The sequence below is a fragment of the Haemorhous mexicanus genome, chromosome 16 (assembly GCF_027477595.1).
Source record: "Haemorhous mexicanus isolate bHaeMex1 chromosome 16, bHaeMex1.pri, whole genome shotgun sequence".
Taxonomy (NCBI): domain Eukaryota; kingdom Metazoa; phylum Chordata; class Aves; order Passeriformes; family Fringillidae; genus Haemorhous; species Haemorhous mexicanus.
The window spans coordinates 7,495,364-7,522,097 of NC_082356.1; the positions used below are offsets into that span (position 1 = coordinate 7,495,364).

Below are 26,734 nucleotides of genomic sequence, written 5' to 3' on the forward strand. Positions count from 1 at the left end.
TAGTACGTCAGCAGGCTGTGCTTCTGTGAGATCCAGCAGGGTCCTGTTCAGCCTGTGCTCAGCAAACTGATTGGCCAGGAGCCATTGGTGGATGTACCTGACCAGGGCGGGCACCTGGAGAAGGCACAGGAAGACTTGGAAAGCTGCCAGAAGGAGGAATGTCCCCAGTGTCCCCAGAGAAATGCTTCCCTTCCCACCACACTGCCATGGCCTCAAAGCCTTCCAGTGACCAGTGGGTGTGTCTTGAGAGGCCAAGCAATTCCTGGGAGGATCAAACCCTGGCCACAGGCTGCTTACTTGCTTTGGGTTGGAAAAGCCCTCCTCTACAAGCATATCCAGCAGGGCAGCACTGGTCTTGGTTTTGAAGATGTGCGTGTATGCTCTGAGCCCAGTTCCCATGGTGCTGGTCTCTTCCTCCCGAATTCTCTTGATGAATTTGCAAACCAGCTGTAGGAGAAGGGCAAGAAGCCAGGGATGTTGCATGGAATTCTCCAAGTGCGGTGACAGCAGGCCCAGCCCAGGTGGGGGTGGCTGCAGGTACCTGCGCTGTTCGGCGGAAGAGGCCACGGGTGGGGTCCTGCTCTTGTGTGCGCTCCAGGGCTGCACCTGGCAAAGAACGAGCGCAGCCAGAGCTGAGGGGCTGCAGGAGAGGCCGGAGAACACAGCCCAGCCCTGGGCTCCCCAGGTGGGGACAGCCCTGGGATGCCTGAGGGGATGGAGCACGGCCACTGCGGGGTGTCTGCCTGGCCCCTGTCCATGGGCATGGCCCAGGGGATGGGATGGGATGGGATGGGATGGGATGGGATGGGATGGGATGGGATGGGATGGGATGGGATGGGATGGGATGGGATGGGATGGGATGGGATGGGATGGGAAGCAATGTTGCCAGGCTGGCTGCAGGCACCAACCCTGTGGCCCAGCTCTGCCACTCACCCTCCTGCAGCAGCTCAAACAGCACCACCTCTTTGGTCTCCTGTGCTGGAGCAGCTCCAGCGCCTTCTTCCTCCTCCTCCTCCACCCAGGCCAGCTTGGGCACTCTTAGGGGTCTCTGCTCCATGCTCTGACTGGATTTGTGGCTACTTGCTGGAGAGATGCCTCAGAAAAGCTCAGTCAGCAAGTCCTGCAGTGGTGCCTGGAAGGCACCTTCAGGAAAGAAGCCCCAGGAAGACAACAGGACAGCAAGTCCTGCACTCTGGTCTCGAGGGCTCCTGCCACAAGGACAGGAGACTCCTGTCAAGGATTGTGGTCTGGCCTCAAGGGCACCGGCAGCAGGGATGGGAGATGCCTCTGGGGCACCAAGTCCCACGCTCTGCCCTCGAGGGCACCTGCAGAAGAAAAGCCTCGGGAAGGCCACGGGTTGGCAAGTCCTGTGGTCTGGTCTCGAGCTCAGCTGCAGCAATAACACCTTGGAAAGGCTCCGGTTTGGACAGGAACGAGCGCACTGTGTGGGGGCTCCTCACGGCACCGCTCTATCCCGTCCTGTCCCGTTGTGTGCTCTGAGCACTGTGGTGTGCTCTTGTCACTGCCAGCTCCTATGTCACCACGTGTCACAAAGGGCCCTTGGACACCTGTTCTATGCCACGGTGCCCACGCTGCTCCGTGTCACAAAGGGCCCCTGCACACACTGCCCCTTGCCCTGGGGCCGCCCCCAGCCCACCCAAAGTGGCCCAGGTTGAAGGAATCTCTCACCCCCAAGTGTCTAAGACAGCCCGACAGGGTCTTTAGGAACAGCTCAAACCATCAGCAAATGCTGCCCTGCTCTGTGGGCTCAGGGCAGCAGAAGGAGCCTCCAGGGCTGCCAACACAGCTGCACTGGGAAGGGCACGGGGCCTTCCAGGGAAGCTGGCTCGGCCTCCTTGGGACACGTCCTGGCTGGTGGCCATCCTAAACCCATGGGTGTGGCATGGACATGGAACGTGGGGGCCAGGGCACGAATGCTCCTCTGAGCCCTGCAGCCTGGGGAGCGCTGACATCAGCAGGTGTGGCAGAGTCCCTGCCCAAGCAGACCTGCCCCCCTCCAAGCCCTGGCAGCACTGGTGCCCATCTCCTGCCCCAGAGACCTCTGCCCCCAGGGGGCTTCTGTGCCAGAGGGAGCCAAAGCCCACGTGCATTGGGGACTGTGCTCCTTCCTGCAGGGGCTGTTGGCAGGAGCACCTGGAGACACTGCTGGCAACACTTGGTCTGGGTCAGAAGTTCTCACTCCATGCTGAAATTATTTTCTCATTTCCTTCAGCACAAAAACACCTTAGTGGCAAAGGCACAGAAGAATCTGGCATTTAAGAATCCTCACTTCAGGAAAGCATTACTTCCCGTTGCTCAACTCAAGTAGTTCCAAAAAGTTGCAAACTTCCCAACTTCATTGGGATGGCCTGAGAAGGTGAAGAGTTGGAATTTTGCTTTCTGTCTCAAAGCAGCAACTCATTTGCCTTAACATCATCCATTGAGAGTCACTTTACAAAACATAACACTGCACAGAGGTAAAAAAAGGACAGTTCTTTAGTTTGCAAGTGGTTTTCTATGAAGGGATGATTTTATCCTAATTCTCTTAAAGAATAAAAGCTCTCAAGAAATTAAAGTCCACTCAGTGTTACAAAAGTAGCCCAAACAAATGAGTAGATGGCAAAAGGGCTAATCCTCCCCCTGGTACAGATATCTAAGTTGCCAGTAAAGTACAGCTCTCCCCTCTTGTTCCCTGCAGGAAAATCAGGACGATGAACAAGAATAGTCACAGATATTCTTTCTGCCCTCTGTAACCAAATCTGTGCCAAACCACAGATGCTGCTTTCAAACTGACTCAGATTCCAGCCTAGACCTCACCTTGCAGACAGCTCCTTCCCCGACACCCCACCAACACCAACACCCCCAAACTCCAACACAGAAGCCCTCAACACCCCGCCAGGACCCCCAGCTGTCCCTGTCCCTCTGCAGAGCTTTCCCACCCTCCAGCAGACCCCCTGGTTCCCTGCACATGCCAGGGGATGGCACTCAAGAGGATCTGCTCCAAGGCCTTCCTCAGTGGCAAGCTCAGGCTGCCAGGCCTATGGTTCCTGGATCACCCTTCCCACCTCACTGGGAGCTCCCTGGGAAGCACTTTCCTTGAGAAGCAAGCCCCTTTCCTCCAAAGGCATTTCCCCAAATGTGTAGCTTTCCTGGGGAGCACCCATACACTCTTAAGAAAAGCTGGCAAGGCTGAATGAGTTCAGGTCCCTTCAGGACAGGCACTCCAGCTCTAGCTCGTATTCCCCCAAGTGTGTTTCCAGGTGGAAGTTCAGAGGTGCAGCCCCAGGCCCTCTACAAACACAAGCTGCCCACAGCCTCTTCACCTGCCTCAACTCCTGCCTGCAGTCACAGCAGCAAAACCAGGCTGTTCCCAGCCAGAGCCCAGAGCCCTGTTCCTGCAGGACGCTCTTGCAGCACCTTCCAGGACTCTCAGCTGTGCACGCAGAGCTTTTCATGCTGGCTCCCAACAGGCTTTGGAAGGCAGAGCACAACCTGGCTGGCTCTGCCACCAGCACACCCCAAACACAGGTGGAGGAAGAAGCAGCAGGGGCTGTTTTGCAGCCATGCCCAAGAGAAACAGGAAGGGTGCCCTCCCTCTGGTCTCACTTGGTTGGCTTTCTGACTGGCTCTGAGCCTGGGGCTGCCATTCCTCGGTTGTGGGGACCAGAACCACACCTGGGATCCCAGCACTGCCTGACAGCGCTCTGGGCACTGGCACGGTCGCGCCTCTGAGTCTCAGGCACCGTGCTGCTGCTTCATTTGCCCTTAGACACACCCAAAGCTCTCTGTTGAGCCCAGATGGTCTCTGGTTCTGCCCTCTTCCTGATCCTGTGCAGGGATGGAGCACTGCTGTGCTTTCCGGAAGCTGTTCTTGAAACCTTCCAGCATTCCAAGCTCCTTTGCCCTCCATGGATGCTTTCCATGGAATCCTCACAGCTGGGTTCAGAGCATCCTCAGGTTTGCTCTTCCAAAGTCCAGGGGCTCCAGGGTGCTCAGCAAGATCTGTAACTCCACAGTGTTGTGGAACTGGACCTTCAGCACAGGGACCTTTCCAGCCTGATCTGCCCTCGTTCCTCTGTGTCTGTGCACAAAACATGGTGTGGAAGAGAATGGCAGGAGGGGCCTGTGTGTTCCAGGGCTCTAGATTTGCATCACTCCAGCTCCACAGAGATGCAGGTAAAGCAAAGAAGCCAAACTGTTTATTAATGGAAGGCAAAGCAAAGGGATGAGCTGGGAGGGAAGAAAGGGGATGGGCAGGTTCTGAGGGCTGTCAACAGCAAGAGAGAAGGCAGAAGCTATGGGAGCTTCCCACAGGCTCAGCTGCGCCAGTCGTCAGCTGTGCCTGGAGCTCCAGCTGATCTCCTCTGCTCTCCAGGTGGTCTCACCTTCCAAGGGATCTGGAGGTCTTAAAGAGACACTGGTTCTTCTGAGCCAGCAGATGAAAGTAGTTCAGCTCTTCCCTCAAACATCACCTGAACAAATATGCTTATGCAGGAGGGGCTGTTGTCTTCACTCAGGCCTTGAAGGGCTGAAAGAGACAGGAACAGAGCCACAGTCAGAACCTGGATGTGCAGGAATCCAAGGAGACCTTTCTGCCAGAGCCATCCCACCTAGCTCTTGCCATGGCCACAAGAGAGGAGGGGCCAAGGGGATCAGCTGCAAGGTGCTGGCCATGAATCCCCCTGCCCACATCCCTGAAATCTCTGTGTGCTCTGCCCACAGCACCCCTCGTCCACACAAGGAGCAAAGCCCACCACAGCCAGGGCAGGGATTGCAGCTCCCTGCCCAGGGATTGCAGCTCACCCAGCCAGCCCCTGCTGACAGCCCGCTGCCCTCACCACCCTCACAGAGGGCCTGGAGCTCTTCCTTCTGCCCCATCAGGAGCAGCCTGGCCATCCTTGGGAACACAGGCTCACCATAACTAAGGCTGCTGTGGCTATTATCCAGTTTGCTTTATGGCTTAATAAGGTGAGGGATTAATGGATTTTTAACTTCCTGTGGAAGGCAGGCACATGGATTCAGAGCTATGAGACACTAAGTGTATGTTTTGGGGTTACTTTAATAATGGTACTTACTGTGAGGAAATGACACTGGGGGAAATTTTCTCCCAGCCCTTCACCCAGCTCTTTGGGTCTGCCCCACCAGTTTTCAAAGGGTTCAGATCCACTCTAAATGCTAATGATACCATACAGTGGTTGGTGTTGCTGATAGGCCTGTTGCATTTAGCATTCAGAGATAAGGGAAGATTAACCTGGATAACCACGCTGACACCTACCCCAGAGACAAGGGATGCTGCTGCCCCAGAGCCTGACCCTGCCCCAGAGCCCATCTCAGAAATGAACCACCCAGGTTGGGTGGGGGTTCTAGAGAAAAAGATGGGCCAGATGCCGAAGGAGTACATTTCCCCAGCTGGTGAAAAACCCTTCCCCTGCCTCAAAGAGGGAGAGTCTGATGGTGCAGCAGTGGAACCCACAGATGTTACAACTGTCCAGGTTCCAGCTGAACTGCAAAGGCAATCACAGCCAGCAGCAGTTGCCCCAGTGGAAACAAGGAGATCTAAGATGAAGCCAGAGCACCCAGATGAGGATAAGAAAGGAGGGCCCTCACAACCCGCAGGAGAGACAACAGCTGAGATCATCACTGAGTCCCTGATGTACAAAAGTCTCTGTAATCTGCACAAAGACATTGTAGAACGGGGATGTGAGGCTTGTACAATCTGGTTACTCTGGGTCTGGGACCTTATGGGTACAGGTGTGCAACTGGATGGTGGTGAGGCAAGGAATGTGGGACCCTTGACCCAGGACTCAGGTATCAATCAGATTTTTGTAAGGGAGTCAGGCTCCCTTTCCCTCTGGGAGCAGCTTTTAGTGAGTGCCAGAGGGAGGTTTGTCCACAGGGAGAGAATGCAGGAGCACCACCATAGAATGTGCTGGAAGACCCTCTGAGGGGGGAGGAAGGGATCCAACAGCTGAGAGAAATGGCAGTATTGGAGGTTCTCTTTAGGAGGGATGGACAGCATGATAATGACCCCGACAAGGTCAGGTGCACAGGGCAAATGTGTTGGAGTCTGGCAAATCTGGGGCCATCTCAATACATCACCTTCATTGCACCAATTAATGCCGATACCAGCCGAGAGACAGTGGGCTCTGTTGCCAACAAGCTTAGAAATTATGAAAGTATGATCAATGGCCCGATGCAGGCTCATGTCTCTGCTGTAGTCCAAGAACTCAGAGAGGAGATGAAGGAGGAGGTGAGGAGGAACAGTTCCCACATTGTGCCAGTGGCTAATTGCCTACATAGAATCTCCCTTAATTTTTCATCCTCTACCTGTTTTTCAATTGCTGCAGCAATTTTTTCTACAAATTGCAGAAAAGGTTCTTTAAGACCTTGTTTTATGGTGACATATTTTTGTTTTGGATCTGCCATTTCCATTGTTTTATAGCGTTCATACCTAATTGTTGAGCCTGTGTTAAAACCAGGGGATCCCACCGTGCCTGTAAATCTGGATTAGAAAAAGGCCCTTGACCAAGCAAAACATCAACTCCTACAGCAGGACGAGGGTCCTGCTGAGGCAGTTTCATTTTATCTAAAGCTGTTCGCTCAGCTAATTGCCTCCAATTTTCTTAAAACACGTTATACTGCACTGGTTGAAACAAAACTGCAGCCAAATGCACAATATCATAAGGAGACAGCAAATCTGTATTAACAATATGAATTAATTGCATTACTTCAGCAGAATTAATACCAAATTTAGCTACTTTAGACTGAAGATCCTGCACAACCTTCCATGCAAAAACCTCATGACTATCACTTCATCCTGAATTAGGAACTGCTTTAAACACAGGAAAAGCCATTTTACCATTACCAACACTAGTAGCAACACTATTAGCATCCATATCAAGAGCATCCGAGCCCTTCGGTGCGCCTATTTTCTCCACTAAATCCCAGTCTCCTATCTCAACTGCTTTCCTTTTAACATAGTCCCAGCACCGAAAAGAATCACGAACAGTTACAGTGACATTATCAGAAGGCCGGGCTTTTGAAACACCAAGCTTATTTCTACTACCAGTTTTACCAGGGTTATTTCTACTACCAGTTCTACAAAGCTTATTTCTATTACCAGTTTTACAGCAAACAGAAGTATGCATTAAGTCAGACCTTTTAACTCCTGTAATTTCCTCATTATCACTATCAGAATCAGAAAACAAAGGAGGAGAAAGAGTTAATATTTCCATGTGTTCATGCAGTTCAGAGTCAGAATCAAGCAAAGGAGCAGATGGCTCAATTTATTTCTTTTTTAAGGTCATCTTAGCCGGCCACTGTGCCGAGGACTCAGAGTTAGATTTAACATTAAGTTCAGCTAGTGGCTCTATGGGGGAGGGGTACGTGGATTTGAAGCCTTTTGCAGACAAACACGAAGAAGCCTTATCAACTTTTCCCGTAGCAACAGACCCGGCAACAGTCTCTGCAGAAAAAATCCCAGCAGAACACTCAGGCTGAGCTTCTCCCCTTTGCTGCTCCCCAGCAGCTACGAGTTCCTCCTCCAGGTCTTTCTTGTCCTGTTCTGCTTTCCACTCCTTTAAGGTGTTATAAAGCAACCTCCAAGTAGGAGATAAATCTGCAGCTGCTTTATCCCCATTCTGAATTACTTCCCAGAGTTTTTCTCCAACTTCTTTCCAAGCTCTAACACTAAAAGCAGTAGTTACATCAGTCTTAAAATTTTGAGACTTTGCCCATAATTAAATACTATGCAGAGCATAGTCTGTTGTTTTAACTCCTTTTCTTTTTAAGGACGTTTTCCATGTAGATAAAACAATCTGTTCTTCACTTGTTAAATTATTTCCCATTGTTCCCAGCAGCTCACCTTTTTTCCAGGTGTCAGAATCAGGTCTGGACTGGCAGCTGCTCCCCACTGCTCTCAGCTTCGCTGGGCTCTGTGCTCACTGCCCCTCGCCCGGCAGTTCCATCAGGTCAGGGTAGCACCAAATGTCACCTTTAGGCCGGACGTGACATACACACGTGACCAAAGTCCAGGAAGAAAAAAAGTTTTTATTCTGCATGTTCTCCTGTTTATACACCCTTAACAAAGTGTGATCTTAAGTCATTAACTACATCACAATAACTTATTCATTGGTGCAAAGCAATCAGCATCAATATAATTGGCAAAAGTTTAACAGAAATTTAATAAGGCACGTATACACATCCACTTAGGCACGTAGTCTAGCTTACAAAAATTCTCATGTATCTTTTCTAATCGGTTTCCATGCTGACGGCCTTGTCTTCTTCCTTGCTATGGATACACCGAAAATCATCAATTGTTATTTCTTCTATTAACTCAGCTTTGCTTGCAGGCCAGCTGTCAAGCCCCGCCAAAGCAGCCACTCTGCCCATGGACAGCCCAAGAATCACATTTGCTGGAGCCATCAGACTCAGTCTGAGCTGTCCTTTTTCCAAGCTGCAAACAGAACCTGCCCCAGCCAGTGCCCTGCAAACAGGCAGGGTTCTGTCAAGCCAAGGAGAGTGCCCAGAGATTTGGGGTCTGTGAGTGCTGGCACAGAGAGATCAGGCACAGGGAAACACCTGCAGGAGGAAAATCTCCAGGAAGAGAGAAGATCAGGCAATGACAGAAAACCAAACTCAGAAATGCTGTGTCAGGGAGAGATCAGAGATGTCCACAGGATCTCCTCCAGTTCAGCCCCTCCCTCTGAACAAGTCCCCTCCCTCCTGTGCCCCCAGCCAAGCCTCTGCCCTCAGGGCCGGGGCTCCAAGGTGTGCAGCCCCTCCTGTGCAGGCAGAGCTGCAGCAGAGCCATGGGGCAGCTCTGCAGCCCCGGGCCCAGTTCCCTCTGCAGAGCACAGGGCTGGGAGCAGCTGCCTGGCCCTGGGGGCTCTGGCAGGGGGCACAGCTGGCTCAGGGTGACGCTGTCCCCAGTGCCTGGCTCTGGGCAATGCTGTCAGTGCAGCCAGGGAAGGAGCTGCATCTCCCTTCATCCAATGCCATCATAGGAACATCTGGAAGTCTCCCTGAGATTTCAGTCCAAGCTGGGAACTTCAGTCCAGGGTACAAATCTGTCCTAGGGCATCTCTGAGTTATAAGATTGACAGGGAAAGGCAGAGGTGTTGTGACACTGAAAATGCTGCTGGGTTGGTGGAATGAGCAACGTGAGTCCTTGTCTACAAATGTGGAGCTGGGCTGTGGTGGATCCATCTGCTCTCAGCAGCACCTGGTCACTTTTTAAGGGAAAGGTTGGAAGGTGATGACCCTCCACCTGAGAAAGGTTAAATCCCAGAGAAACTCTGAACAGATCAGAATGACAGACCATCTCCCCTCACTCTCCACTCACCACTTTGCCTCACAGAACTTGCTCTGTTCTCCCTGAGTGCAGCAGTGTTATAGGTTGACTATATGATGCTTTTTTCCCCAGTCGTCTTGTTCTGTTTGTGCTGAATAATAAGTTTTGCACCTTTAAGACTTGTTCCAGAGAGTGAAGGAGAGAGAGAAGCAGCAGCAGTTTTTTTTCAGACACAACTCACTCCTCCACATTCCTGCTCCTGGACTGTGTTGTCTGCAGACAGACAGCAGAACAGAGCTCTCCTTTGCTCTTAGTTAGTTTAGCTAGATGAGGCAAAGAAGTTCTCTAGACTGTGGTTTTTCCCTTTTCTGTGGCCCTGTTCACACCTGCTCTGGACTGAACACCAGCAGAGCACCGGCAGCTCCACCTGTGGCCCCCGGGCCGGGCCTGGGCCGCGGCATTTCCAGCACTGGAGGGGCTGAGCAGAGACTGAGTGGCTGAACTGCAACCCAGGGGGGACTTGGTGAGTTTGTCATCTCTTTTGGAGCAGTAAGAGTTTCATTGTTTAATATTGTTTAAGTTTTATTGTTTAATGAACAGGTTTTTCCACTTTTCTCCAAGGAGGTATTTTCTCCCGGACCGGTTGGGGGAGGGGCGACTGAATCTGCTTTCCTAGAGGAGCCCTTTGGGGGGTTCTCTCCCAAACTTGCCCTGAACCAGGACAGTGACAGTCTCCAGAATTCTGGGGGTTTTATTGGGGTATTTGGGGAATTTTATTGGATTTTTGGGAGCATTATTAGGATTCTTTGCAGGTCCAGGAATTTTGAGGATTTTTTTTTTGTTCTTTGGTGGGATTTGCGGGGGGTTTGTGGGGTTTTTTTTGGATGCTGCCAAGATTTCTTTGGGTCTTGGGGGGATTTTGTAGGACTTTTTGTTGTTTTGAGCATATTTCTGGGAGGATTGGTGGGGTTTAATTGGGATTTTTGGGGGGGTTGTTGGGATTTCAATAGATTTTGTGGGCTTTGATTGGGATTCTAGGGTGTTCTAATGTGATTCTGTGAGATTTAATTGGGATTTTGTGGGTTTTATTGGGATTTTCTGGGCTTTGAAGGAGATTATAGTGCCTCTCAGCCCTTCCCCACAACTGGGGACAACCCCAAAGCCCCCTCAGACCACCCAAGGTCCCCCAAAATCCCCCCAAAATTACAATAAGATCTTCCAAAACCCCAGAGAATCCCACAAAATACCAGTGAAACCCACTCAAATTAAAAAATACTCCCAAAAACTTCAATAAATGCCCCAAAACAACCAACCCCCCACAAAACCCCAATAAAATCCCCCAAATTCCAAAACCCCCCAAATCCACAACACCCCCAAAACTCAGTAATTGTCTCCAAAAACCCCAATAATTCCCACTAAACTCCCTATAAAATTCCCCAAAACCCAAAAAAGCCATCCCCAAATCCCCAAAACCCTCCCAAAATCCCCAGAAAAGCCCCCAAAATCCCCCCAGACTCACTGGGGCTGTCCTGGATCAGGGGGCACCGGCCGGTGGAACAGGAGCCACTTCAGGGGGCCCTCGGAGCTTTTTGGGGAGGGGGCACCATGGGAGACCCCCCCCCCCCCAAACCGGTAAGGAGGGGACACCCTGCTGTGCCGCCTCCCCCTGAAACCCCCCGACCCCGGTTCAGGGTGGGCCTGGGACCCCCGGGACCCCCAAATCTCCCCCAGGACCCCTCCAGGAACCCCAAACCCCTCAGAGCCCCCCAGGGTTGGCCCAGGACCCCCTGAGAGCCCCCAGACCCCAATCGAGCCCAGCCCAGGATGTCCCCTGAGACCCCCCCAGACCCTTCCCAAGACCCCACCCAGGACCCTGCCAGGACCCTCCAGACCCCTCCCCAAACCCAACTCAGGCTCCCCCAGCCCCTCCCCAGACCCCCCCAGGACCTCTCCCCAAACCCTTCCAGACCCCCCAAAGCCCCTCCCTAAAACCTCCAAAACCCTCCCAGGACACCCTCAGGACCCCCCCAGAGCCCTCCCCAAACTCCCCCAGGACCATCCCAACCCCCCATGACTCTCCCAAGACCTTCCTGCGACCCCTCCCCAAAATCCCCCTCCACCCCCCCCCCATCCCCCCTCGAGACCCCTCTTAGGACCCATCCGCACCCCCAGGTCCCCCCACAATGCCCCAGGACCCTCCCCAGACCCACCCAAAGCCCTGGACCCCTCCCCAAAGCCCCCCCAGACCCCCCAGGACCCTCCCGCACCTGTCCCCAGCCCGGCGGGTCCCGGTGGCGGCGGGGAACGGGGCGCCGCTCAGGACTCGCCTCTGATTGGCCGGAGCCGCGCAGGGAAGGCGGGCGTTACTGAGAGGAACCACGCCGTGATTGGTTTTTTGGGGACATGCAGCGTGGTCATTGGTTGAATCGGGTTGGGGCGCGTCGCTATTGGCTGGGAGCCTGCCCACGCGGCGGAGGCGGGTGATTGTGAGGCGAAAGCGGCAGAGGAGAAGCTGAGGTGGGGTCGGGGGGAAACTGGGGGGGTTTGGGGCGGGTCTGAGGGGAAAGGGGGGATTTTTGGGGGCATTGACTGGAAATAGGGGGGTGTGCGGTGGGTTTGGGGGGAACGAGGGCGTGTGAGGGGGCTTTGGTGGGTCTGAGGAGGCTTTAGGGAGCTTTGGGGGAAGCTTGAGATGGTCTGGAGCGTTCTCAGGTGGGTTTAGGGGGATCTGAGGGGAACTGGGAGGGTCTGAGGGGATTTTGAGAGGAACTGGGGTGTTGTGAGGGGATCTGGAAGGTTTTGAGGTAGGTCTGGGGGGAATTTGGGGGAGTCTGGGGGGATTAAGAGGTCTGAGGGGGATTTGGGACAGTCTGAAGGATTTGGGGGGTCTCAGGTGGGTCTGGGGTGAATTTTGGGGAAAACTGGGGGGAGTCTGAGGGTCCTGGGGAGGTTTTGCGGGTCTTGGGGAGTGTTTTTGGGTCTGGAGTGGTCCTGGGCCAACCTTGGGGGACTGTGGGGGACCTGGAGGAGATTTGGGGGTCCCGGGGGGGTCCCAGACCCACCCTGAACCGGGGTCTGGGGGTTTCAGGGGGAGGGGCCACAGCAGGGGTTCCCCCTTCAGGTTTTTGGGGGGTCTCCCATGGTGCCCCCTCCCCAAAAAGCTCCGAGGGCCCCCTGAAGTGGCTCCTGTTCCACCGGCCGGTGCTCCCTGATCCAGGACGGCCCCAGTGAGTCTGGGGGGATTTTGGGGGCTTTTTTGGGGGATTTTAGGAGGGGTTTTGGGGATTTGGTGGGGGTTTTTGGGGAGAATTACTGGGTTTTGGGGGAGGTGTTACATGATTTGGGGGGGTTTTGTGGATTTGTGGGGTTTTGGATTTTGGGGGATTTTATTGTAGTTGTGGAGGGTTTCTTGGGGGGGATTTATTGAAATTTTCAAGAGTGTTTTTAAATTTTGGTGGGTTCCACTGGTATTTTGTGGGATTTGCGGGTGTTCAGAGGGTTTTTTGGGGATTTTTTGGGGATTTTGGAGGTTTTTAGTGGAATTTTGGGGGGGCTTTGCAGGTATTCCCGGATGTGGGGAAGGGCTGAGAGGCACCAAAATCTCCTTAAAATCCCCAAAAGTCCCTATAAAACCCACAACATCCCAATTAACTCTCACAAAGTCCTGTTAGAACACCCTAGAATCCCGATAAACGCCCACAAAATCCATTGAAATTTCAACAAATCCCCAAAATCCTCATTAAACCCCACAAATCCCTTCAAAAATGTCCGCAAAACCATAAAAAGTCCCACAAAATCCACCCCGAGACCCAAAGAAATCTTGGCAACACCCAAAAAACCCCACAAAATCCTCCCAAAATCCTAACAAAAAAGGCTGATAGAATCCCCCAAAATCCAAACCCACCAAAATCCACAAACCCCCCGAAATCCCCAACACCCCCCAAACTCAGTAATTCTCTCCAAAAACCCCAATAATTGCCCTAAACTCCCAACAGACTCCCCCAGCCCACTGGTATGAACCAGCTGTGCTCCATATGGCTCCAGTTGCTCTCTTTCACCCTCACTTTTGTTCCAGTCACTCCCAGTATCTCCCAGTGTTCCCCAGTTCCCTCCAGCATGTTCCCAGTCACTCCCAGTATCCCCAGTATGATCCCATTTGCTCCCAGGCACTCCCAGTCACCCTCAGTTTAGTGGGACTCACTGCCAGTATGATCCCAGTTCATCCCAGAATAAGCCCAGCAGTTTCCAATGGCCCCCAGCATGCTCCCAGTCACTCCCAGTCACTCCCAGTTGCTCCTAGCATGATCTCAGTTCCTCACAGCTGCTCCCAGTCACCCTCAGCACCATCCCAGTTATTCCCAGTACATCCCATTTGCACCAACATGGGCTCATTTGCTCCCCATAGGCTCCTGCTCACTCCCAGTGTGATCCCAGTCTCCATCAGTGTGATCACAGTCTGCCCTGGCAGTCTGATCCCAGTATTATATCAGTACAAACCCAGCACAGTCCCAGTCACTCCCAGCATGATCCCAGTATGATATCAGTACAAACCCAATACAGTCCCAGTCACTCCCAGCATGATCCCAGTATAATGTCAGCACAAACCCAATACAGTCTCAGTATGATCCTACTATGATCCCAGTACGATGTCAGTACAAACCCAGTACAGTCCCAGTCACTCCCAGTATGATGTCCATACAAACCCAGGACAGTCCCAGTCACTCCCAGTACGATCCCAGTATGATGTCTGTACAAACCCAGTACAGTCCCAGTCACTCCCAGTACGATCCCAGTATGATGTCAGCACAAACCCAGTACAGTCCCAGTCACTCCCAGTACGATCCCAGTATGATGTCCATACAAACCCAGTACAGCCCCAGTACAATCCCAGTACGATCCCAGTATGATGTCCATACAAACCCAGTACAGTCCCAGTCACTCCCAGTACGATCCCAGTATGATGTCTGTACAAACCCAGTACAGTCCCAGTCACTCCCAGTCACTCCCAGTATGATGTCCATACAAACCCAGTACAGCCCCAGTCACTCCCAGTACCATCCCAGTCCAGCCCAGTCCCTGGCAGTGCTGCCACTGCTGGGATCCCCCAGCCCTGTGTGCGTTCCCCCCTCCCGGAGGTGCTGAGAGGAGCCCCAAGGGCTGGCAGTGCCCAGGCAGGGTCCCCAGCAAGGCCCAGTTTGGATGTGCAGCCCCCAGTTTTCCCAGTTTGCCTCTCCTTTGGCCCGGGCCGGGTTCCCCCCGCCCGCAGCGGCTGGGAGCAGCCGAGAGCCCCGCGCTGCCCATCCCGACCTGTCCCGGCTCCATCCCCGCTCCTGCTGCGGGAACGGGGCACCGAGGGTGTCGCTGCTGCTGGGGGAGGAGGAGGAGGGAGGGAAGGGGAGGGATGGAGGGGGTGAAGGAGGTGGGGTTAGGGAGGGGGAGGGGGGGGGAGATGGAAGAGGAGGGATGAAGGCGGAGAGAGAGCAGTGATAGAAGCAGGGAAAGGAGGTGGGGTTAGGGAGGGCGAGGAGTAGGGATAGAAGGGGAGGGATGGAAGAGGAGAAGGAGGTGGAGATAAGAGAGCTGAGGAGGACAAGGAGCGGGGATGGAAGGGGAGGAGCGGGAGGAAGAGGAGGGACAAAGGCGGATCCAGGCTGAGCAGACAGAACCACGTGCTCGAGCCCTACCTGAATTCGCAGCCCCCACCTGTGGGATCATCGCCCCCCCCCCCCATCGCGCAGGTGAGCGGGGAGGGGGAGCTCGGCCCAGATATCCCGGGGGGGATCCCTGGGTTGGGTTTTTTGGGGGGATGTTTGGAGAATGAAGAAGTCCAAGGCTTAGTGGAAAAGGCCCCTTGGGGGGACATCGGGGGGTGCCGGTGGTGGCTGCCAGCAGAGGCAGCCTGGAGGAGCAGAGCCCTGTGTCCCCCAGGAGCCCAAAGTGGGGAGCCCAGAGAGGGGGGAGCGCCGCCATTGGCGGGACCCTCAAGAGCTGGAGAGGGGCAGGGGGGACTCCTTGGAGCCCCTGCAGCCCAGAGCAGAGAGTGAGGGGAGAAGGGACCTGGGAGCCCAAACAGCCCCGGCATCCCAAAATAGTGAGAGCGAAGAGGGGGGAGCTTTAGGGATTGCTGGGACTGCCAGCAGCCTGGGGAGGGCAGGCACCGAGGAGAAGGGGGACCCCCAATCCAAGTGTGACCCCCAGCAGCTGGGACAGGGGGGAACCCCGAACACCAGAGGGACCAGGGACAGGGAACTCTTTGGAGGCTTTTTCAGGGCTAAATTTTGGTGTTTGGGAGGTTTTTATGGAGCCCAGGTGGCCTGTGACTTATAGAGATGGACTTGGGCAGAGGGACCTTCAAAATCCACGTGGTCATCCATTGTTTTACCCAAACCAGGATTTCCCATTGCCAGCCCCTGGGAGGCAGTGAGGAAGAGGAAGGTGCCCCAGGACACTGAGGCAGGTGAGGAGGAAGTCAGTGCCCCTTTCCCCCTCTGTCCTGCTCCATCTCCCAGCCCAGCACGGCCCCCGGCTGCAGGACAGCCCTGGGGGGATCTCCTTCCCCTTGCCTGTGCCACGGAGGCAAATCCCATCCTGTTTTTATCCCTCTTCCTCCAGAGCAGGAGCTGAGCATGGAGAGCAGGGAGGACAAATCCCAGGGGCAGAACCAGGCAGCAGAGGCCGTTTTGAGCGGCTCCACGGCGCAGGAACCCAACGGGGAGGAAAAGCCCCGGAGATCCTGCACGAGGAGGGGCTGCAAACGCAGATGGCGGGGATCTGAGGGGGAAAGAGCCAGCCTGGGCCGGGAAGGCGGCCGGAGATGGAGCCAGAGCTCGGAGCTGGTGCTGCATGAGCAGCTCCATGATGGGGAGAAGCCCCACACGTGTGGGGAGTGTGGGAAGAGCTTCAGGTGGAGCTCCCACCTGATCATGCACCAGAGGACCCACACTGGGGAACGGCCCTACGAGTGTGATCAGTGCAGGAAGAGGTTTCAGACCAGCTCCTATCTCCACCAGCACCAGCACACTCACACAGAGGAGAGGCCCTTCCGCTGCCCCGACTGCGGGCAGGGCTTCAGGCGAAATGCCCATCTTGTCACGCACCGACGCATCCACACTGGGGAGAGGCCCCACGAGTGTGGGGAATGTGGGAAGAGCTTCAGCCGGAGCTCCAACCTGATCAGTCACCGGAGAACCCACACTGGGGAGAGGCCCCACGAGTGTGGGGAGTGTGGGAAGAGCTTCAGCCAGCATTCCAACCTGCTTGTCCACCAAAAGATCCACACTGGGGAGAGGCCCTACGAGTGTTCTAAGTGTGGGAAGAGGTTTCAGAGCAACTCCCATCTCCTCCAGCACTATCAGATTCACAGAGAGGAGAGGCCCTTCCAGTGCCCTGACTGCGGGAAGGGATTCAAGCGCAACTCCACCCTCATCACCCACCGGCGCATCCACACTGGGGAGAGGCCCTACGAGTGTCCCCAGTGTGGGAAGAGCTTCTCACACAGCTCTAACCTGACCCGACACCAACGGAGGCACCGGTAAGGGAAGCCCTGCGAGTGCCCCGAGTGCAGGAAGAGCTTCATGTGCTGCTCCAGCTCCATCCCCCACTGGAGGAGCCACATTGGGCAGAGCCCTGGTCACCCACATTCCTGTGATCCATGTTGGGAACACACCTGGCTGCTTCTCCTTTTGGTCTGGCAATGATTTTCTTGTGCCTCATCTTCATCCCTTAAAAACACCATAAACATGGTTAAATAAATGAAATTGATCAAAGATATCTAAAGTCCCACCATTTCTCAGATGTTTGAGGAGGAATTTAGGATTTGGGGACACATTCTGTGTGGAGTGCACCTGTTGCTAAAAGGCAGGAATTTGATCTAACCCTTCTTGTGTTGCTAACAACTCCTCCCCTGGCCCAAACCCAAACTCCACCCCTGGCGTACCCTATAAAAACCCCAGGCCCTGCCTTTGCCCTGTTTTTTGGGGTCAGAAATGGATTCTGGAGATCTCTGAAACCAAGACCTGTCTCGTTTGTTCCCGGCACCGGCAGCTGCAGCCTCCCTGGGCACCATGAACTCTGGAGAATGGGGGCAGCCAGTGAGGACATGTCCTGGATTGCAAGATAAGTGTGTGTTGTGTTTGCCATCTGTCAGAGGTGGGGCAGTTATCTTCTGTGCATTGGGCAGTTTATCTCTTCCACAAGCATTCCTCCCTCCAGGAGAGATCTGCTGTTAATGGGCCATTAATTTACAGGAGAGTGAACGTGTTTTTCACAGGCAGCTTCACAGAAACTGGAAAACGTGGGGGTTCCCAGGAGGGGGCACCGCTGATCCAGAGCATCGAGGTGCTGCCTGCAATCGTCCATAACCACCCCTAAGGAGCCTTCAGGGCTTCACCCTCCATGAGCTGCAGCAGTCCTGTTGGGAAAGGTGACAAGAGCCCGTGGAATGGTCCTTGTTGCAGGCAGATTAGCCACTTGCAGCTCTTCAAAACTCCCTCCTTTAAAAAAACAAAAAAACTGAAATCGTTCCTAAATGTGAAAACCACATTCACTCTCCTGTGAAAATGTAAAAAGTTTAATAAAGGACAGTGGGAGACCAGGACCATGGAGCAAAGGTTATTATGGCTGGGTGCATCTTGGCACTCAGCCAGGAGCACCCTGTTCCCTTTGGGGATCCCCCTGAAATACCTTTTCCCTTACACCAGCCTGTTGAATATTCATAGACCCTCATGCATATCCATAAACTACTTCACATATTCCAGGAACTGTTCTACCTGGCCCCTCCTTGGGTCTGCCTTTTCAGAGCATGTGTGTTTCTTGGCTGTGGTTTTGGCTCCTTCTCTTTATCACCTCCAGGTTTTTGGGCCTTGGTCCACTCTGCCTTCAGACAGGGAGTGCTGATAGTTGGCAGATCTGTGCAGGTGTCCTCATCCTGTGTGCACTGGATGTTATCCCATCCCAGCAGGAATTTTAACACAAGCAGCTATTTCATGAAGCTTAATTAACAACAGGAATAAAACCTATATATTTATATCAAAGTTGCTTTAACATCACACATATAAAATCCATTTTAATATCTGTGAAAAACCAATATTATAATATGTTTTTATAACATTGCCCATATCTTTCCTTACCCTTTTGTTCCCAAGTGTGCAGCAAGGAGTGAAAACTGCCAGCATGGCACAGGGTTGCTGCCATCTCTCCGTCACCCCGTGTCCCTCTCCCTTAAGAGCCTGAATGAGAGATGAGGGACTCCAGGCAGCTCTCCAAAATGCAGTTTATTGTATCCAGGATGTTACAGCAGTCCAGGGTCTGGTGACAGAGTCTGTGCCTCCAGCTGCAGGCAGGCCTGGAGATCCTTTAGCTTTGGTTACAGTGCATTATATACTCTGCTTTGCTGAGCATCTTAACACAGAAGAAACAATCTATACCTTTACTTTTACCTATAGCCTATCATAACTCCTGTAATTACCATATTCATATCACTATTCTCCAATCACTAAAAGTTAGTACGTTAGTTTAAGCTAGAAGTTGTTTTTCAGTTTTCTTGCAGTGAAAAATTCTGAGACCTTTTTTCTACTTGCAACTTTGCTGACTTGTTTACCTGTGGAATCTTTTTGGTTGGTGAAAACATCTTGTTTGAGGTGGGTTTATCCTTTGCTCTAAGCCATAAAAACCTCATGTAAGTAGCACAGCCTTTGCCTTAGTTACCCAGTAAGACTGGCTCAACAATTCTTCTATGTCAAAACTTGGTTCCATCTCTATTCCTTTTTCAGATTCTACATTCAAAAATCTTTCTGTCATGCACACATATCTGTTAAAGTTTCTTGTCAAACTTTCATCCTTCCCAACACTCTGTTCCACCCTGTCCCTCTTTTCCTGAGGGCAGAACAAGGGACAGAATCCATCCAGAGGTGACACGGGAGCGCTGCTGCCCTCTCTCCGTCCTGTGTCCTCCTTTCCCCCCCATCTTTCCATGTCCCCCCTTCCCTGCCTGTCACTGCTGAGTCAGAAATGACACGGATAAATGAGTGACACACTCCATGCATCTTCAGAAGGCCAATAATCATCTTTATTAGGAGACGCATTTTTTTGTACTTGGTCCTGATACAGGTGGACCTGATTGGTTATTTTACATTTCACATGATTGGCTAGTTAAGAAAACTCCTTGGGGTAAACAATCCATGAGGAAAACAATTGTCACAAACACCACCTGCGAGGTTGTTCAGGATTCTTCATCTCCAGCTCCCTAATGCTTCCCAGACGGATCCATGGGAAATCTGACCTGGATTGTGTATCCACACCTACCCGGGAAGGTGACGGCCGCGCCGTCCCGGGCCCTCCCTCTAGAAATGGCGCTTACCACGCTGTTTAAGGTTCCCCTTTTTCCTGCCCAAGTCTTTCTTTTCCCATCCCCAACCTCCCCTTCCCCCCTGCTGTTGGAACCCAGGGCACAGGGAATGTCTCCCTGCCTGTCCTGAGAAGTCCTGATCCCCAGGAGAACACTGCTTTTAACTTTTGTCCATGGAGAAAGCTTCCAGGACTTTGGGAAGAATTGGGATCAGTGAGTGTGTGAAAGAGAGAGTAGTGTAGTTTATCACAGGGTGAAAAACTGAGAGCTTTGGGTGTTTAGTCTGAGGGTGGATAGAAGACAAGATGGAGGATTTTGGGCGTTGCCTGATCTCCTTCTTGTTCTTCATCTCCTCCATTTTCTGCTGTGTTGGAAGCACAGGGTGATTGGTTGGAAAGAGCTGCAATGCAGATGCTGAGTGGCAGACAAAGAATTAGTTACTGGTAGAAAGGTAGAAATAAAATGTGTTCTAAGAGTTAATTGGACAAAATTATTTTAAAAGACCTTGAACCTGTGTGTCCTGTGGCTTTTGGTGCCTTCTCTTTGTACACTAAGTCTGGTGTGCAGACAGCGTGCTGAAATTTTGGTAAGAGAAAAATAAACAACAGCCTGAAGACTGAAAAAAGCAAAGGTCCCGTTTGTTTCTCAATCCTGGCACAGAACTTTTTAGGGGTGTCCCCATCAGGGGATCCTCGGGGATGGTTCACACCTCCATCCCTCCCTTCCTCCCTCCCTCCCTCCCTCCCTCCCTTCCTGCCCCGCTGCTCAGCCCTGCTCAAAGCCCTGCACCCTCGCTACTTCACAAAAGGACCCAAAATTAACCAAAATCCACCCAAAATTACCTCAGACCCCATCCTGAGGGGCTCTGGGGGAAATTTGAGGGGCGTTTTGAGGGATTTGAGCAAACTTTGGCTGGGTTTGAATCCTTCACCCGCTTGGGCATCCACAAGGTACTAAAACCACCCAAAATTTCCTCCAAATTAACCCAAAATCCACCAAAAATCGATCCAACAACCAGGCAGCTGGGGGGAAATTTTTGGGATTTTGAGATTTGGGGGGGATTTTGGCTGGGTTTGGATCCTACGCAAAATTTTGTGTCCAGGAGGTACCAAAACCACCCCAAATCAACCTAGAATCGACCCAAAATTACCTGAAATTAACCCCAAATTACCTCCAAATCCGTCCTGAGAAGGTTTGGGGGTATTTGGAGGGATTTTAAGGGAGCATTTTGAGTGGGTTTGAATCCTATGCCTACTTCTGTATCCATAAGGTACCAAAACCCTCCACAATCCACCCAAAATTACCTGAAATGAATGAAAAATTCATCCTGAGGGGGTTGGGGGGAGGTTTGGGTGGGGTTTGAGGGGATTTGGGGGTTTTGGGGGGGATTTAAGGGGGCTTTTGGGCAGTCATCATCATCCAAAAAACAACACCCCCTGCCAAGCTGAGACCAAACCCTAAGGACTGTGCCCCTCGTGAAGAGGAGATCAAAGAACTGCTCCCTTTCTGGGGAGGTGATCAAAAGCCAGAGGAGACTGAGCTATTAACTCATTAAGTTAAAATGTATTCATTTAATCAAGTATCATCATTTCTGTAACTTGATCCTTTGTGATTAAGTCTCAAATGCTTTTCTATTCCTTGTTAATGTAGCTGAATAATAAATTTGGTTTTATAAACTATTAAGTCATATTTCTGATGTTATATATGAGGTCCCATACATCTAATTTATAAAACCAGAAACTGAAAATTTAGCAGCAGTTTTAACTGCGATAAAATAATACAATCAAATAGAATTCACTAATTACAAAAGGAAATTTGGCAGTGGTTCAGATAAAGCTGAAGCAAAACCGATCGATCGGGGTATGGGGAGGGCTTCCCACCCTGCCTGACGTTCAAAAGGCAAAAGGATCCAAACACAACTTATGTACTGTGGGCTAATACATATTCATCAATATTTTCCTGTAAATCTCCTCCTGTTTCTGATTCTTGAAATCAACATCACCACACTCACAGCGCATGCTCCCACTGTGGCTAAGGGGGCTTCTGGCTCTCTGGGGCTCTCCTTTGAGGAAGGCTGACAGTCTTCCTCACTGTCCTCTGAATAACCTGGCAGGCTGTGCCTGTGCCTCAAGTCCTGTGTTATGTAAGTAGGCACTATGCTCCAGTTAAGCCTTTTTATTTTATAGAAAAGAACACTCTTTTATGCTCCCTGTCTGGAATTATCCCAATGTTATTCATGTCATGGCCGATCCTGTCCTGGGAGTTGTCTTAACTTTGTCTTGATGCCAATTCTGACTTGGGAGTCTTCCTAACTTTTGTTCATCAAGGCCAATTCCAATCTCCTGTATCCTGTTTCCCACATGTATCATCTAGAAAGAAACCCATCTGCTTCATACTATGAATCACATATACCTTTCCAATTTTCTTCCCAAAATATTGATATAATTACAATTTTGTTAGCACAAACCACATCCATTTATCACAATTTCCCCCATCTTCTCTTTGAATAATATTAATTCATGCTTTTTATTAAAGACTGAATTTTGGTATCTTCTACATCCCACATATCCAGGTTTTCACACTCCCTCATTTCTCTTTTTGATCAAATTTGATACATGGTATTTTACCTATGCAGGAAATAAAACATGGTATAGAACACAATAGAGTCCAGCTGGTATAAACCACCAGATTTTGTTAGCACAAATCATATCTATTTATCACAACAGGCCAAAAGCTTGGAAAAGGATGAAAGAAATGCTCCGATGACGACGATAACAAACAAAAACCAAAATAATTTATCTTTGACAGCAAATGAACATGGGCTGCCCTCCAGCCCCCTGAGCCTGGCAGGCCGAGCGGTGCCGTTCCCATGGCATGAGGTGCTGGCAGCCTGAGGAGAGAAACCAGAGAGCCACGGTCAGTGGCAGCAGGCTCCTGTCCCCCTGTCCTGCCATGGCCTGTGCCCGGGCCAGGCTGCTGGCTGTGCTCAGAGCCCAAACCTCCAGTCCTAGTCTCTGTTTTTAGAGAAGGGCAGCATGGCAGGCCACGTTCCACCTCCTCCGCTTAATCACGGCACAGCAACTCCTCAGCAGCTGCAAGAGCGGGATGCCCGTGTGCCCGCTGCCGCCTGCCCAGAGCCCTTCTGCCAGCTGAGCTATGGAGCTGGGTGCCCACCTCTGGAGAGCTGCTGCCAGGAGAGGAGCCGATCACGCACCAGGTCCTCGTCCTTCTGGAAGGGGCTGTCCCTGCAGACCGTGACCCCTGGGGTAGTGCTGGCACTGGACGTGCTCCACAGACGCTGCAGGCACTTCCCCATCCGGTCTGGGCACCAGTTGAAATCCTCTTGGGAAAAACAAAGAACAATTGCATGAAAGTCAATTCAAAACAAGACCTGGAAACAAGAAAAAGCACAAAGCCTGTCACCGTTTCACAGGCCTGAGGAGGGTCTGACCACTCCATGCGAGAATTAAACCTGCCCAAGGGTGGAGAAAATCCCCACCTTTCCCACGCGTAAACGCACCCCCCATCCACACAGATGGATGCTTTTGTCAGGCTGGCTGCCCCTGCCTCAGCCCGTGCCAGTCTGGCTGGCAGAAGCTGTCAGCAAGGCCAGCAGCCGGCTCCCCTTCCACAACTCTGCAAGCAAGGGATGTTGTTTTATGCATAAGTTTGTGTAGGTGATTGTAACCTAATCATTGCAGTACACATCACTAGTCTCCCTAAAAAAGTATATAAGTGCTTGTATCCCACAATAAAATCGGATTCTGATCCCCGAGTCAGTCTCCCCGTCTCTCTCCATCGCTGACACTTCCCTGATAAAGAACTGTTATTCCTGCTCCCATATTTTTACCTGAGAGCCCCCCTTAATTTCAAATTTATAACAATTCAGAAGGAAGGGGTTTCCATTTTTCCATTTCAAGAAAGGCTGCTGCCTTCCTTAGCAAACACCTGTCTTTCCAAACCAAGACACAGGAGCCACCTGTATTATACATGGAAATACTTCACACGAAAAAAACAAGAGCCTCAAAAAGGCAAAACAGCTTGGTAATTTGTAGAAAGTAACTCTGATCAAAAATAAAATGTGTGAATAGATCGGTCTAAAGATGACATTCACAATTTTCCTGGTGACATTGTGCACTGTACTGTAGCAGTGGATAGGCACTGGACATAGCCAGCAGGATAACTGGATATGCTTTTCAAACTTATTCTTAGTATTCATTGAATTATTCATTGAATTCTCATCCTTCTGTACACTTCAGCTCTGCTGTAAACTTCAGAGACATTTTTTCACAAGCTTCTAACAAGTTACTCTGGATCCATAATTCCTGAGCTCCAATGGAGTCCAAATGCCAAGTGGGATTACTCTTTTCAAAGCCTGCAGTCACACAGAATGGAGCAGTACTTAAATCATCGTGTGTATCCCATACACATAACAGTCCAGTCACTGACCATCTGCAATGATTTTTTGACTTTTGCTGCAAATTACCTTCAAGAATAAGCTACAAATAATATCTTGAACCGGTTTAAATTCAGGGATTGCACTGCAATTGCCCAAAAAACTTCTAAGGGTACCTAGTGCTGTTGCAGTAATACAAGAGAACTGTAAGTGTGTATTACTAGTTGTTATTCATATTAGGTAAAAATGGCTCAGCTCAGCTTTGCAAAGTAAGAAACAAAACATGGAGAGTTGAAATGATGGAGTTGGGACAGTGTAGCCAGTCTGCTTTTTGTGAGAGATGCTCTTAAGCAGTGGCAGTAGTAATGTACTCATCTCCTGTAACTTTGCTCCTTGTGATCTACTGTCCACCTCAGCAACTTTTTCTGCTCTTTTTTTTCCTTTATTTCTTCAGCTGAGTACCAAAAGGAAAAGACAGAACTGCAATGTTACTACCAAAATAATACATTTTTTTTTCAACCTAAAAAATACTCACAGCTTTTAGAAAACACAACAGAAGTGTTGGAAAGTATAAACATCACAAGGTATTGAACAGTATTTTTACATTATACTAAATCAGCCAAACAAATGGATAGTAGGGCTTGAGGAACAAGGATGTAATTGAAGTTTTGTTAAAAGGGCTTCTTTTGTTCTGTGTGTGGTAACTGTCATCACCCTGATGTAAATACTTCACAATCTATTCAAATTTTCCTAAATTGTATTATCTTGAGATCAGCTATGATTTTTTAGATTTCTCTTGTACCCATCACTGAATTATCTGAGCACAATCTCCAAACAAGACAAATGGTAAAGTAGCAAAGGGCTGCAATAACTGAGCAGCCAACAGGATAAGCCACATTGGCACCTATTGGCTTTGCCAAATCCTCTGTGAGTGCTTTCGTTTCTTTTCCTCTTTGGTTTAAAATGCAACACATGTTCATTACTTCTCATGACTCGCCTCTGAAAGAAAAAGGCAGTAGCTGTTTTTGGCAGGGTAAGTTACATTTGCAAATTGGCTCACCTCGTTGGCAGCAGAACTGCATTTTTTCTTATCAAAGCTGCTCCTCAGTTTGAGTGGGGAGAAGGTGCAAAAGGATGAGAGAGGCTGGTGGAGCTCTGATGGTCTGAGGATCCAATGGTGCAAAGAGCTGGAAGGTGAAATACCTTCTCTTGAGTTCAGGGTCATTAGGGAAAGGGAGTGTGTGCCCGAAAGCTCAGCTCTGTCAGCCATATTCACCGAGTAAAAGGGTTTTTTTCCTGCACCTGTGTGTGTGGCCAATGCCAAGGGATGGCAGCTCTTTCTGTTGTGGGGGCATTGCAGCCTCCAACTGCAGAGTATGCAAACTGAGCTGCACTGAAATGTGTTCTCCAGGGTTCAGTTTTGGGGCTGGTCCTTGTAAACTTCTTTATTGATGATCTGGAGATGGAGATTGAGAGCACCCTCAGTAAATTTGCAGATGCCCAGTTGGGTGGGAGTGTGGATCTGCTGGAGGACGGGAAGGCTCTGCAGTGAGACTTGGACAGACTGGATCAATGGGCCAAGGACAAGGGTGTGAAATTCCGCAAGGCCAAGTGCCACATCCTGCAGGTCACCAGCCGCCTCAGTGTGAGCCAGAGTGTGCCCAAGGGGGCAAGAGGCCCATGGCACCTGGCCTGGATCAGCAGCAGTGTCGGCAGCGGGACCAGGGCAGTGCCTGCCCCTCTGTGCTGGGCACTGCTGAGGCCACAGCTCGAGGGCTGTGTCAGCTCTGGGCCCCTTGGGAAAAAGGACATTGAGGGGCTGAGTGTGTCCAGAGAAGGGCAGCAAGGCTCACAAAGGCTCTAGAAAACATGTCCCATGAGGAGTAGCTGAGGGAGCTGGGTTTGTTCAGTCTGGAGAAGAGGCTCAGGAGGGACCTCACCGCTCTCTCCAACTCCCTGACAGGAGCGTGCACTGAGGGGGGGCTGCTCTCTTCTGCTGGGACTGCACTGAGAGCCAGAAGAAGTGGCCTCACGTTGAGAGGAAATTCAGGTTAGACTTTAGAAAAAAAATTTCACTGCTCAGGTGTTCAGACCTGGGAATAGGTTGGCCAGAGGGGTGGTGCAGTTGCCATCCCTGGAGGTGTTAAAGAGACCTCTGGATCTGACACTGGCAAATGGTTTAGTGGTCTGTGTTTGAAGTGTCAGAGCTGGGCTGACGTTGAACTGATGCTCTTCAAGATCTCTTTCACCTCTGACGGTTCTACAATTCCAAGCGCTTCCCGCCTGGCTGAGGGGAAGGCTCAGGGCTGTCCCGAGTCCGAGGGCGGCCGTGCCCTGACGCGCTGGGGCGGCGTCTCCTGAGGGGCCGGGCCGGGCTCTGCCCTCAGCTCCGCGAGATCCCAGATCAGCCCGGCGGGGCCTCCGCTGTCCTTCAGCCCGCAGATCCCACCCCTCAGCCCGCAGATCCCACCCCTCAGCCCGCAGATCCCACCCCTCAGCCCGCAGATCCCACCCCTCAGCCCGGCGATCCCACCCCTCAGCCCGGCGATCCCACCCCTCAGCCCGGCAATCCCACCCCTCAGCCCGCAGATCCCACCCCTCAGCCCGCAGTTCCCACCCCTCAGCCGGACAGCGCTCGGCAGCGGGCACCCGCCTCGCCTCGGGGTCTGCCCGGAGCCACCCGCGCCACTGGATCACAGGT

At 51.6% G+C, this 26,734-nt stretch overlaps 1 protein-coding gene across 1 annotated transcript; it reads left to right on the forward strand.

The window, feature by feature from the left end:
• The first annotated feature begins 15,918 nt into the window (after positions 1-15,918).
• LOC132334628 (zinc finger protein 239-like) lies at positions 15,919-17,062 on the forward strand. The gene has a single exon (XM_059860729.1). It carries the CDS (start codon positions 15,919-15,921, stop codon positions 16,825-16,827), a length of 909 nt encoding a protein of 302 aa, XP_059716712.1. The 3' UTR covers positions 16,828-17,062.
• Positions 17,063-26,734: the final 9,672 nt, after the last annotated feature.

Excerpts from the sequence above, each read along its gene's own strand:
- LOC132334628 (XM_059860729.1), top strand. The coding sequence starts at position 15,919 with ATGGAGAGCAGGGAGGACAAATCCCAGGGGCAGAACCAGGCAGCAGAG.